Below are 15,190 nucleotides of genomic sequence, written 5' to 3'. Positions count from 1 at the left end.
AAGGCCTAACCATCATCCAAAGAATAAATATCCTCATCAAAAGCACAAACCTCCAGTTCATAACGCTGAAGAAGGTCAGTTAAACATGGCCTTAGTGGTACAGTCAAGTCCTCAATCAGTCAGACAAGGCTCTCGTTGGACAAACAGGCCATACTTTCACCAGTCCTTACCCCAAAAAATTAATGATATGGGTTTTCACTGGATAGGCAAAGCACCGACTGATACAAGGGAGCTGATTTCCGTCAGTAAAGACAAATTCACCAACTAATGCTTTGATAACATAGACAGATGTTTGGTTGGCCACAGATAGTGCCCCACTGCTTAGACATGCTCCATGCAGTGGATATGCAGTATTCTGGTAAGTTACGAAGAGCTTTCATTGGTTGGTTACCTTCTGGTTCTCCTCCGTTTCCTCACGAATAATCTTCTCGAGCACACTGCCACTGTCGCTCCTCACCATCTGTATCCTTCCACAGCTGCTGAGTGTCTGAATAAAGAGCGGTTACTTAGTCAGAAGAGAAACCAATCCATTCCATAGTCAATTTCTCACCTTGCTCCACTGTCTTCATTCCAATATTCCCCTCTTTTGCTCCTTACCTCCGGACACTAGTCTTGCTCTGCTCTCTCCTTTACCCCAGAATCCCCTCTCGGTCTCCCAAGCACTATTCCGATCTACTGTATTAAGATATTTTTTTCTGCTCTCCTTCTAAAATATTTATCCTCGACTCCGCTCTTACTATTCTTTCCTACATTTTTCTCTCCCCCTAATTCACCTTCTCCATCTCTGAGGTCTTCACCTACCTGGATGAGACTCCGAGTGTCCAACCTGAAGTTAAAATCTCCAAAGAGGAAGAAAGGAACATGAGGGAAGCGGTCATCAGTGACTCTGTAACAGAAAAATCAGGAATGAAACCCAGAAATAGCTCTCATCTCAACATTAGCAAAACGTCCAAAGCAACTTCAGATTAACTGATTTTTCCAAAATAATCTGGACTCACACCCGACGAATTAGAAGTGCCCACAACCCACCACTGTCAAAGCTCTCCCCCAACATTAACAAAACTCATTGTCATCACTAGCACAGCTCTCGCCCTGGGTCAGTAGAGCTCAACAGTATCAGAATCAACATTCCAACGTTATATGAATCCACATCCAACATTATCAGAAACCACACCCCAACGTTATAAGACTCACATTCCAACAATTATCATAAACCACACCCAGGGGTGTAGCTTCAGGGAGGGTGTTTGAGGTGTTACACCCCCCCTAATAAATTTATTTTCTGGCAAATGGTTGGGTACAGGTGCGTTCAATCAGGTATGGTGATGTGTCTGTCTGATTTCACTAGGAATTTTGACATACACACAGACAAAAACACACACATACCCTCTCCCTCACTCTGTCTTGAAAGTCCTAAAAACTATTGCTTTGTTTACGAAATATTGTTTTTTCCCTCACTTAGGCCCATACTTATGGATGGTTAGCGTTGCTTTAGCGCTATTCATTTTGGTGCTAAAATGGCACTAACCTAACTCCATATTTATATTTTGACGTTAGACCCATCTAACGTCAAAATATTGGAGTCAGCGCCATGTTTAGGATGCGCGAAAACACCTTGCGTCAATGAGATGCAAGATAGGCGTTCCCATCCTAAACACAACGCTCACCCCCTAGTGCCATACTTATCTCCAGGCGCAGAAACAACGCCCAAGCAGGAGGCAGACCTTAATAATAGTGCTAAGCCCGCTTAACGCCTGGGTCAGACCAGGCGTTAAGGTGCAGGTAGGCCCATTTCCATGGTAGAACACCATGGAATGGGCACAAAGATGCCTACCCCTAACCCAGGAACACCACCGCCCACACTACAGGAGGGGGACCCATCCCAGGTAAGTTGAGTTAAGTTTAATTTTTTTTTGTTGCAAGTATTATTGGGGGCCCCTTATATGAGGCCTCCTGCTTGGCACTGGGTATGTTGGGCTGGTGGGCAATGGGGTGGTGGTAATGACTCATGTCTACCCTTGGACATGAGTAATTTTTTGGCTGCTTGGGTGTCAAAAAATGACGCTAGGCTGGTTAGCAGCATATTGTTTGCCACTAACCAGCCTAACGCCATATCAGATCAACTAGCGCCATTTTCCCTAACACCATTCCTGACCGGTTAGTGTCTTTTTTTTAGACGCTAACCATTCCTTTGCGCCATCTTTTCATAAATATGTACTTTAGTACCCCTACCAATCTGTATTGCCTCCCTTTCCACTGCTCCTTAAGCCCTTCTCATGAGCTCTGCTTGTCGTATAATGTATTTTAATGTTATATACCTGTGCGATTATTGGAAAACCTGAAGCTCAACCCCTCCAATCTTACTGACCAAGTTACGTCATAACTTTAAGAACCCACACCACAATATTATCCGAACCCACACCCCAAAATTTTCAGAACCCACACTCAACATTATCAGATACCACAGCATAACATTATCAGATACCACACCCCAAAATTATCAGATATTACACCAATTATTAGAACCCACATCCCAATATTATCAGAAACCACACTCCAACATTATAAGAACCCACACCCGACATAATTCGATACCATACCCCAACACTATCAGAGGCTACATCCCATCATTATTAGAAACCACACCCAAACATGATCAGAACCCACATCCAACGTTATCAGATACCACACCCCAACATTATCAGAACTCACACTAAACAAAATTAGAACCCACATCCTTGCATCAGATACCACACCCCAACATTATCAAGAATCCACACCAAACATTATTAGAACCCAAACCAAACATTATCAGAACCCACACCAGTAAATATCATAACCCACACCCAACATTATCAGAACCCACACCACAACATTATCAGAACCTACATCCCAGCATTACAGAAACCACAGCCCAACTTTACCACAACCTACTCCTGAGCATTGTTAGGAAATTATGAGGACATTATCAGGACATACACCCCGAAATGATCAGAACGCACACACCAATATTATTAGAAATCATAGCTCAATATTATTAGAGCCTCTAGTCTATTGGAACCCAGGCCCTAAAATAACTGGAACCCACATTCCACCATTAGCAGAAACAGCACCCAATATTAGCCGGCCACACCCCACAAATTTAGCAGAAGCTACACCCCAAGATTAGCAGAACCAGCTTCTTAACCTTACCAGAACACACACTTGACCATTACAAGGACAAATACACTAATATTATCAGAACCTGGACTCCACAGTTTTCGTAAGCCACATCATCATTAAAACCCACACCCCAACATTATCAAGACCTGCACCAACATTATTAGAACCTACAACTCAATGTTAGAAGTCACACCCCAACATTATCAGACTCAACACACCACGATTAACAAAACCCTCACACCATTATTATCAGAATTCAAACCCACAGTTAGTAGAGCCCTCACCGATACATTAGTGGATCACGCACCCTAACATTAGCAGAACCCACGCCTCATTGTTAGTAGAATCAACTGTCCAACATTATCAGATGACACACCCCATAACTATAAGAACCCACATCACAATATTATCAGAACCTACACCCCACCATTATCATAACCCACACCCTAGTATCATTAGAACCCTGAACAGTACAGCGCTGGGACAGACAAGCAGAGAAAAGGTTACTAGCCACAACAACCCCCCCATTTCACTCTGTGTAGAAGTTGTCAGTGCCACCAGGACCAGTTCCAAGTTTCGTACACCTGTGGCTCTTAATAGGAGCAGAAACCATTAGCATCTTTAAAAAAATGTATGTGGACAAAAAAATAAAAAATTAACCTCAATTTAAGTTGAGGAGAAGCCAGAAAGGAGACTCAGGGGTAGAGGTATCCCATCTACAAATAAAGTAGTTCAGTGACAAAACACCCACCTAAATGTAAGATACAAAGTTTGTCTAGGGCCAGAGACACATTGTCTAGAAATAGCTCACATATGGGCATGTGTTTGTGAAATAAGAAATCCATGATCAATCTGCCATGATGGACATTAGAAAGCTGCCTTGCTTCAGACCATGGCTTGTAGGATGACTTCACGTCTGAGGTGCAGTTGTGCATGATGCTCGCAAAATGCAAAAAAACTATTTTTCCCCAGCATATACCTGATCAGGATGCACAGTGCATCACCTTGTACAACCCTGATGTGGATGTATTCTGGTGTGCCCCAATCGCTTATCCAATACAGGATATACCTATGTTTGGCACTTGAGTCTGTATTATTGATCTCTAAGTCTAGGTACAAAGGAAGCGCTGGCAAGCGAGGTGGGAATTTCAGCAGATATTTTAGGATCCCTTTCTCACTTGTAACGATATCTGTCAAATTTGAGAGGCCCCAAAGTCTGAGTACATAGAGAGCCTCTCCGGCACTGTGCTTTATATACTTCCAAAGCAGAAGAAATTAAGGGCCAGATGTATGACACAATTTTACCGGTCTCAAGCGGCCAGTAAAAGGCATCTGGCCATGTACCCTCACTATTTTGTTATCGACTTGCAAAATAGGGATTGTGAGTTGCTATTAGAAAGGGGCGTGCCATGGGCGTCCATTCCTAATAGCAACTTGCAGGGCCATGTAAAAATGTTTTGGCTACCGAGAATGCGGTTGCAAAACATTCTCAGTTACCACCAACTTCAAGTTGGTGGTAAGCCATTCACAAATGGGAATGGGTCCCGGGGACCCCTTCCCCTCTGAGAATGGTAGTGAAAAGTTTTTTAAGAACAGGCAGTGGTCCCACTTTTCATTTTTCTTTTTTAAATGCATCCCGTTTTCCTTTAAGAAAAACGGGCTGCATTTTAAAAAAAAGATAGCTTTATTTGAAAGCAATCACAGACATGGTGGTCTGCTACCCCCAGCAGGCCACCATCCCTGTGATTGTGGCCATTCCCAAATAGGTCACAAACTGCGACCTGCCTCATGAATATTAATGAGGCAGGTCTCTTGCTACCCATTTGGTAATCGCAAACAGTGTTAAACACACTGTTGAGCATCCCAGTTTGCGATGTCCTAATAGCGAATCGTAATGATTCGCGATTAGGAAATCACAAACGACTTTTTTGATACATCTGGCCCAAAGTGTTTTCTATTTGTATAGCAAAGCGGGCAGCAGCTCCTGCCCTTTGTGCCAGGACGTTCCTCATTCTGATCACCTGAGGCTTTCACAAAAGACTAGACGACAAGTTGATCACTAAGTAAGGGATCACATCCACCTGTGCGAGTCTGCTGTGTTCAAAGTGAAGTTGTTTCTCACATTTTTGTGCGGTCTTAACAACATGAATTTGGTATGGTCCACATTGATCGTTAACACCTTTCGGTTGCAGAAATCAGTAAATTTATTTAAGAGGGACTATAGGCCGCCAGGGGATTTTGAGACCAAAGTTTATCATCCACAAATAACAGTGTGGTGATTTTTACCCTGGCCAACATGGGGCCATCATTAATACATTAGCTAACCTCCCCAGCACCTGGTTTACATAAAAGGTAAAATTAAGCAGATCCAGAGGGCAGCCTTGGTGACTACTTTATTCACCAGAAAGGGTTGTGTGTTTTCCCTGTCGTTTCCCCATCTGACAACACCCGGGTTTTTGTTGTGCGTGTAAATCAAGATAGCTAGAATGTGCAAGGGAATAGCCATCTTCTGAGGAGAGATCTATCAGTGGCGGCTCCTCCGCTTGGGCGGAGGAGCTTCGCCCCCCGCCAGCATCACAAGCTGCAAACCTTTCACAAGGAAGGGACAAAAAAACACATAGTTTATTGTCCCTTCCTTGTGAAAGGGGCAGGCCATGGGGTACCCAGCAGTGAGGGGAGTGCACTCTGCGCTCCCCTCACTGCGCATGTATGTTTGGCCAGCCGTCTCCGGCCGGCAAAACATACATGCGCCGTCGGCTGCCTCCAGGCCGGCAACTCTATTGCCGGGCTGGAGAGAGCCTGCACAGGCTTCCAGTCTGCCCGGGAGCACACTGGCTGGGCGATCCCAGCCAATCCTGATGGTGCTCTGAGTAGCGTCAGGATTGACTGCAGGATGGGAGCCTGTGCCTACGTGCAGAATCGACGCGGGAGAGGGAAGTGGTGCAGCGAGGAGCGGTGCAGAGGTAACTTTATTTTTTATTTAAATTCCTTTAACCCCCCACACCCCTGCGCGCCACCCTGCCCTCCCCCTGTAAGCCTGGTGAGCCGTGACTGAGTTCTATAAGAGGTGTCCTGGGACATTATCAAAACGGGACTTAAGGTCCAGGAACAAAACATATATTGGAACTCTCCTCAAATTAATGGCCTTAAGACTTTGTCGATAGTGCCCATCTTCTTCCTAAAACCAGCCTGATTTATATACCGGATCAAGTTATAACTGGTCCATGCATTCTTCCTAAAACCAGCCTGATTTATAGTTGGTTCAGGCATTGAGCATGGATATTAATTCAAAGGATATGTTTTTGCAAATTATGAAGCAGGCTTATCAGTTAGTAGTTAGCAGGGTTACAACTGTTGCCCTTCGTATATATTGGAACTATCTCGCCACTAAGCCAGGGTGGCAGTATGGCGGCACCTATTATTATAGCATTAAATAGTAAAAACATGTAACAGTCCCACAACATTGGGAGTGATTTACGCAGACCGACTGTCTGTTTCTTTGTTGATGGTAGCCAAAATTTCATTTAATGTGAAAGGTACGTTTTTAAAAGCCCCCCCCCCCACACACACACACATGCACAATAGTTCGAAGGTCAAGCCTACTCTCTGGGGTCAGAGAGAAAACTAGATATATTATTACAGCTGGCAGTTTTCTTAACTTTCTTTGTACTGTTCAGCAGGTCCTTTTAGTTTGCTAGGCCAACTACAACTGTGCCTCTAACATTCCCTCTCAGGATCACAAGTAACGCTTCCTCAGCTTCTCTGCAGTCCTTGTCAAACCAGGAAAGATTTTTGAGTGTAGAAGTCAGGCGGTAAACAATAGGTTTGGAAAACTGTTCTGATATGTTGTCGAAAATAGACAAATGAGGCTTTAAACTTTGCCAAGGATCCAGAAATGGCAGTCCAGAGTTTTAGTTGTCATTTATTGAGTTGACAATAACTGATCCTATTTTATACTTCTCTTGTTGGTGATATATGCATCTCAATAGTACTGCTGGGCACTGCAGGTTTCCCAATCAATGGGATCAATGCTTGAGAAAACAGTTGGAAAATTAAGGGGTGCTGCTTGTTTTCTGGGTGCTCTGTCACCTTCATATCAACAACAAGGTGCCAACTGAGAAGATAAACAAGTGTATTGTCTATAATGTGCTTGCGTAGACCATTATTGAAGGTGTGGATTCTGAATTTGTTCCGCCATTGAAATGTTGGCTATTTCACAAAATAATGTGCTTTCTCTCACTTAGTAGCCCTGACATCAGGGACACAACAAGCCTGGTTCTCATCTTCCGTGACCGTTCTATAGTCATACGTTGGTTCAAAGGACGTGTTGAAATCACCTACTAGAACAAGGGATACTATACCTTTGCTATTAACAGTTATGGTAAAGATTTGAAGCAGGCATCTAAAAGATGCAAATTCATAGTGTCTGCTCTGTTCTGCCTTACTCTATTATAGTTGTTGAAGAGCATTAATTGTGTTACAGTTTTAAAAAAAACAGAACGTGTTGCATATCAGTGTGGATAGTAGATATTTCAGTTGTGGAACAGGTCAAAGTGGTGCTCACCCAAATTGTAAGGACCCCTGAGGATTTGCTTCTGGTACCCTTTATTATGGGAATGCAGAATGCAGTGTACCCTTTGAAAAAGGACCAGGTCAGTGGTTCATGTTCCCTAAAAAGGCAGAAAGGTCTGCTGTTGACCGAAGCTGATGTGCAATCCTGGGCCCATAATATTCCTATCAAACATCCCTCCATTATCAAAACTCGCACCCACATTATCAGAACTCACACTCCAGAATTAGTAGAAATCACACTCAGCATTATCAGACTCCACACATCCCACATTATCAGAACCTACACCCCACATTAGTAGAAAGCATACCCAGCATTATCAGACTCCACAAAGTACACATTATCAGAACCCACACCCCACATCAGTAGAAACCACACCCACCATTATCAGTATCCACACACCACACATTATCAGAACCCACACCCCGACATTAGTAGAAATCACACTCAGCATTATCAGACTCCACACATCCCACATTATCAGAACCTACACCCCACATTAGTAGAAAGCATAACCAGCATTATCAGACTCCACAAAGTACACATTATCAGAACCCACACCCCACATCAGTAGAAAGCATACCCAGCATTATCAGTATCCACACATTATCAAAACCCACACCCCGACATTAGTAGAAATCACACTCAGCATTATCAGACACCACACATCCCACATTATCAGAACCGACACCCCACATTAGTAGAAATCACACCCAGCATTATCAGACACCACACATCCCACATTATCAGAACCGACACCCCACATTAGTAGAAAGCATACCCAGCATTATCAGACTCCACAAAGTACACATTATCAGAACCCACACCCAGACACTAGTAGAAACCACACCCACCATTCTCAGTATCCACACACCACACATTATCAGAACCCACACCCTAGCATTGGTAGTAATCACACCCAGCATCATCCGACTCTACACACCCTACATTATCGAAACTCACACCGCACATTATCAGAACCTACACCCCACTATTAGCAGATCACGCACCCCAACAATAGCACACAGGAAAGAGTGCATGCAGTTAAATCGACTGAATACATTCTTGCTTCCAACTGGGAGAATCCCTATTGATCTTAGAAACATCCGGACTAGAGGGAGGGTCAGTCACATTCGAGGGCGCCACCCTTGAGAGCTCGCGCTCCGTTTTAATGTTCATCTTTGAAATCCCAGAATCTCTCCATCAATTCTGATAGATCCTGGTCGCTGAAGCACCATCCAATATTGATACCAAGCCGCGGATTCCCATGGGCAGAAAGCAAGAGCCACTGATGAAAAAATCTGCCAGAAATGTTAAAACACATTATTCAGGCAAACGTTAAAGGAGCTTGAAATGCATCCCGCTGGGTTAGAAGGCAGAATTTAGCTGCGGGAATACCGGCTACGGTAATTTCGTTACGACAGTGTCGATGTCTGTTATTACCCTGGATTTGGGCTTTCACGTCCATAAACAGGTGATTATTAAGGTTAGTGTCAGTGACGTGTATAATGGTGTTTCCGCGGGTATGTGCAGAGAAGGTAGCACTTTTGTGGCGGCGCCTCGTGGGACAAGACAAATCCGCAAGTTTACTTGGTAGTCGGGGCGCTATAAAGTGTTGCTTAAGGCCAGCCTCGTTCAACGGTGATTCACAATTTAGGGACCGACTGCAGACCGACACAAGAAAGGCAAAGAAAGTCTTTTGGTCCGCCAAGAAATGAAGGCGCGGAACTCCTTGGTACACCGAAGGCGCTTCCCATCACTTAAGGCTGTAAATCATGTTAAATATTTCCGGGAAAAGTTGTTAATTTAAAAACAGAAATGGAAAAATTAGTTTTCAGGTAAAGACTTCTGAGGAGGTAAAAGTGTTAGAAAAGTGCAGACAAAAAATTAACTCGAAGAGAACCTAGCCAAGGGTTTGGTTTGGCTCTAGGGGCCCGTGAACGAGCCAAGCACGGAACATGTTTTGCGAGTAAATCGCGGAATAGTGTAAAACATGATAGAGTTCGTCAAAATTAAAAACGTAGTATTTTTTAATACGCAGCAGCGTTTCACATTAACACATCACATTGTATCATTGCATTGAGAGGAATTTATTAAAAGTGATCGTTTTTAAACATCAACTTAGAAACATTCATCATCACCCCTGTTGGACAATAGTGCCATTAGTGAACTAAGAGGCAATTTGCAGTCATGTGCGTCTTGTTTGTGGCCTAGATGGAGCAGTATTGTAGTCTATTAAATCAAAAAAGAGAGGCTTCTGATCAGGGCACTTTCTGAACTGATATATTTCAAGATGCCTTTATATGTAATCATAATGAAGAAAATGAGGCACAGTGAAATAAAATATTTGCCTCGGATCAAACAATTTGGTCAAGTAGAGAACCCAAGATTTACACCAGGATTTCTGGTTTCACGTGGTGCAGTTCAGCCACTAGATAAGTAATCTCTTTCTCTCTCTCCCATTTTACGTCAAAGATTAATGCTTTGCCTTTAATTCTTGGTGCATGGGGTTTGAGTGTGGATAGAAAGCAGAACCCACCTGAAGAAAACTCGGCTCTTTTTGGGCTCGAGGGTAGCGAAGGGCTCAAGGCAAGCCACAGCCAGCATTGGTGTAAAGAAACTTGAGGGAGCCCCCTGTGGAGTACGTGGAGGGACCCCCACTCTGGACTCACTCAGGAGCTCTCAGGCCATGGTACTGTGCCGAGGGGGCCCTCTGGAGCTCGGGGTCCCTCCGCACCATGGTTGCTGTTGGGGCCTTTATTTCCACTGACAGCCAGGCATCTGACTCAAGCCTTCAGTTCTTCACCCACCTCTAAAAAGGGTCACTGATTCCTAAACCACTTACATACAGAAATGATTTGAAAGGCAATACTCAGAGGAATAATAAAAATTCGATTGCAATAATTAAATGGGGTAAGGCCTCATGTATATCTGCACAAGAATGTCTCACATGTATCTCAAAATTAAGACTTGGACATTTTAGACGAACGTAGGCCTCCATATCTAAAATCCCAATACTGAATTGTGTGTCACAGAGACTTGGACACAGGTAGTACTGCCCAACTTTTTTAGTGGTGAAAAAAATAAATAATAATAACGAAAGGAGCCCAAACTTGAAGGTCGCCATATACTTCACCATCTCTTCATACCGCTCTGAAGGTTCCTTTTCACCTGCGCTTTCTCACTTTGTCACTGTTTTCTTGTCTTTCTCTTCCACCTTACTCCAATCTTTTCTGCCGTTCTCTTGTGCACTGCATCAAAGACTGATGTTGAGAAATCAGTCCCAGTCCCAAAAATGAATACTAACGCTCATCACCTGAAACCACTGGAACAAATTAGGCATTGTATGTGCCTCTCCCTTAAAGAAAAACACAAACTGGAAGCCATTGATCTACCTTTTACCACTATGGTCACAAGACGACTCCATGTCATCATGGAGCCAATTTTCCAGTCCTGGGCCTCCCTTTATCTTCATATTGTATTCTGGGTGTTGTATTCCTGGATTCCACAAACTCATCGATTAGACCAACACACCTGAAAACAACAATTTCAAAAACTAGAACGTGGTGTCCCTGATGACATTGAGTCTTCTGGTAACCTTACTTTGCAACTACATCCAAACATGCCCTCATGGGATGAGGTGTATGAGGGGACATGATCAAAGGACTTCAGAATTAGTTATAGGTTAATAAACGGTTGACAACTTTCAGTGCAGCCTCAGGTCATTGAGAACACCCCTAAACAATATTTTAGTGCAGTAGCACACTATGCTTAAGCATAGTTTCGTTTACCTGGACTTGTCTGCAGCCTTTTACATCCTCAACCATTCGGTGCTGCTCAAACATCAGGAGCAGAAGCTCATATTCACTGGAACCTGGCTCAGCGGATGCAAAAGAAAAGGCTTTTTTTGGATTTAGCCCAATAGGAGCATTTCATGAAGCAGGGATCATACCTACAGTGTACCACATGGAACGGACCCTTTTCTCCTTCATCTTTTGCATGTCTTCACCAGTCCCAAGAATGGTCAACGTTGCCAATGCAAAGAAAAGCCAACAAAGATTTTAGAGGGACAAGCCAGCCAAGTTTTCACAATATTCTCAAGTAATGCAATCACATGGACTGAATCAAAATGGATTCCAGTTAAAGAGTCAGTGGCAGTCCTGAAAAGGTGACATGGTTGCAGCTCTCACAGACCAATTCTGCACATCTCTGGTGAATGCTGGTGCCCAGGTAATTGTACATTAATGCTTTCACTATCAACTGTAGGCTGGTGACACAATAAGCCAATGACAGAAGAGAGTCTACGGGTAGCACACCGACACCTCTGAGAATGCCAGTTTGACAATAAAAGGAAGCTAACCACTATGACACCCATTGCCGATGCCAATATCCTTTCACTGGCCCATGGCTCACTACCAAAGCTGGTGAATAGCTAAGGAGTTAGGAAGCACCAGCATTAAAAAGCCTTTACAGCCCTAGAGAATGCAGCTATTAAACCGCTGCATTTTTATAACTAAATTGGGAAACCTCTGTCTCCTCGTCTAATATTAACATTCTCCCACCCAGGACGTTGATGCCCATTAATCAGTAGGGGTGGCTTAATGAGTTACACGCCTGCCGCTGACATGTACTGTGATCTGCAACCTCACTAGACCTATCCCCGCAAGACCGATTCATACTTCCAAGCTCAGCATACTGAGTACCATTACATTTGGGGCAGATAACAGCTGTTCTTTACAGAGCTGAGGCACAACAGATGTACTGGATGAAGCACTGATACTTTTAAATTGAAAACCGTTAAAATTAATGACAACCTGCAACAGAAAAATTCAATATAATCAGTGGCTGCAAATACACTGATGATTCCCAGGAAGGCTTCCCCTAGGACGGTAGCACCTGCCTGAAATCTACATGGCCAAAGCCCAAAGAACCTGACTGAAGTGTCTGACCTATGTATGTCAAGCCAATAAGTCTTGCCTATCTGACAACATTGGCTTTGCCAATGTCTTTTAGCCATGTCGGGGACACAATAAAAGATTCAACTCTGCGCATCAAAGCCAATTTCTTCCTGAAATCTGTTCATGATGTCAGATGCAGAACTCCTAGGCATCAGATTATTCAAGCATGCACAATAAATTGGAATCTTATTAGTGTGAATCAGATGAGTCCCTTCCACAGAATGGGAAGGACGACGGGTGGATGAGGAGATAGAGTGTTCACCAGAAAGAGTAAGCAAAAACAAGTAACTTGTTCTTCTGATGAGATTTTCTAACTGAAGATTCCTCATCTTCTGATTAGATACTAAAGAAGTAGTCAGGTGCTGGGTCTGTGGAATGGCTCAGACCAGAATGTCCTGCAGGACTGAGCAGGCAAAGTGCCACTCCTGCTGTACCTAGCTACACAGGCAATAGTGCTTCATGAATGTGCAAACAGATGCCCACCTGGCAGCCTAGAGGATGTCCAAAACAAGTACTACGCACACCCGCACAGTTGTAGAAGTTTTGGCTTTAGGGCTCTAATGGAATGAGCTCACTAGTCTTCTGGGGGCTGTTTCTGGACCAGATCATAGCAGATCTTTAAACGGAGAACAATCTGTCTGGCGATGGCCCATTTCTTCTCTGCTCTTCCTTACTTCGCCCCAGAAAAACCCACAAAGAGCGCATCATTCAGCCAATGAGCTTTAGTTTGGTCAATGTTTAAACTGAGGGATCTCTTTGGATCTAGGCCAAGGAGTCTCCTCCAAAGAGATGGGATGACATCAAAAGGCATGTCCAGGAATGACTGTTAGATGTCACTCGACATTTCTATGCAACATGTCCAGGCAGGTTTCTGAAGCACCAAACTGGTAGCAACTGCACTACCTAGATGATCGATAATGTCTAGGCCCGACCTAATGTGTGGAAGGTTGGCCGTAAGGACACCTGGTAACACTGGCAAAATGTCTGGCACTGCGTCCCACAGAGTACGCAAATAATGTCCCAGGAGGCAACTTAAGTTGACAGACATAAGGGCAAGACTAGCAGGTGCGTCTGTGCGTCTGCTCCCTGTCTGGTGGGGTGTTCAGGAATGTATTACGTTTCTGCCAGGTGGTGGAGTCCTGAACCTCCAGGCTTTCAGGCACTGGATACTGCATGAGCAAAGATGGGTCCTCTGGAGCCAGTCTACGTCTCCTGGCTATTTGGGGGTTGCCTGGAGGGCAAGATCTTGCATTCCCCAGGTGCCCAACAGCAACACGATGTCCATTAGTGCCTTACTGAAGGGTGGAAGAGGCTCAACAGAAGTCTGCCCTGGGTGCAATGCCTCTGTGAGCACATTCGTTTTTACTTCCTTTGAAAGGTAAGTACTTCAGCTATTTGCCTGATAAGCAAAGCAAATGAGGCCGACTCTTCTCTACAATGGCCAAATGGATATTTTAGGGTAGTGTCCGGTGAGGTATCATGGCCACTAGCCTCTTGTAGGTCAAGGAATATATTCTCATTGTTGTCATCACTGTCATCATCTTGTGGCTCCTGGTCAGAAAAGCGTTAATGTAAAGGAAGCATTTCTGAATCAGGTTAGGGTTACGAAATAGGTAGAGTTGGAAGCAACTTTGGTTCAGGTTGCGTCAGATTCTCCTCAGAGGCTGGAAGGAATATAGGCTCTTCCTCCAGGGTCATCGCTGCTGGTGTCAGGACAAGCCCTAGACACCAGCAAGGACTCCAGACAAAGAGCTAAAATAGTTTCAGATTTAGGGGATAATTCAATGCGACCTTGACCAAAGTTGTTTCCACCTAGGACAGTAAGGTCCAATCAGCATTGGCGACAGATTTGCTGGTAGTAATCAGACTGGAGGGCTCTTCGAATCCATGGGGACCAAAAGTGCTCCAGAGGGATTTGGTGGGGTACCGAAAATGTATAGCATGGCCTCCTCGAAGGCCCGTATCTGCTGTGCCATCGTCAGTGGAGCCAGGAACCCAGGCTGCATTGAGAATAAAACCAGACTCAGCTCTGAGGAAGGAGACCAAGTTCATGATCTCGAGGTACCTTGACATTCGTGTGACTTCTCCTGATGAGTGGTGGGAAGAAAAGTAGTGACGTTTGGATTTCTTGTTCCTTTTTCTTCGAATTACCTAATGACATGGTGTGGGGGCCGACCCCTCTCTGGAGGGGCCTCGGAAGTGAGAATGCATCCATGCTCTCAACTTTCACTGGGCCTTCCGAGACTTGCTGCAGTGCTTAGCAATGTGGAGTTTGGCCTTGCGGACTCAGATGGCCTTTAGATCCATCCAAGCATAGTCACTGCAAGACTACGAGCAATGCAAAGAGCCCAGGCACCACAGACGGCCCTTGTAAGGATACATCATTGATCGTATGTTTGTGACAAAATTGCAGTGTTTAAACCCTGTCGTTGTAGGGGGAGATCTGCCCTTTACATACTGAAAAATTTGTGAAAATCTTCAAAAGCAAAGTCTATCAGGT

The 15,190-nt window shown here is 44.3% G+C and overlaps 1 protein-coding gene across 2 annotated transcripts in view; it reads right to left on the bottom strand.

The window, feature by feature from the left end:
* LOC138265903 (inositol polyphosphate-5-phosphatase A-like) overlaps window positions 1-15,190 on the bottom strand; it is a 350,243-nt gene that overhangs the window by 84,658 nt on the left and 250,395 nt on the right. For both annotated transcript variants that reach the window (XM_069214078.1, XM_069214079.1), the window contains exons 9-10: window positions 802-886; window positions 392-487 (exon numbers count right to left, since the gene is read on the bottom strand). In XM_069214078.1, the coding sequence (XP_069070179.1) occupies window positions 392-487; window positions 802-886 (181 nt within the window). The remainder of the gene's footprint in view (window positions 1-391; window positions 488-801; window positions 887-15,190) is intronic.

This window comes from Pleurodeles waltl, chromosome 11 (genome assembly GCF_031143425.1).
Source record: "Pleurodeles waltl isolate 20211129_DDA chromosome 11, aPleWal1.hap1.20221129, whole genome shotgun sequence".
Taxonomy (NCBI): Eukaryota; Metazoa; Chordata; class Amphibia; order Caudata; family Salamandridae; genus Pleurodeles; species Pleurodeles waltl.
Note: the sequence above shows the minus strand (reverse complement) of the source record. Positions and strands in the feature narration are given on the sequence as shown.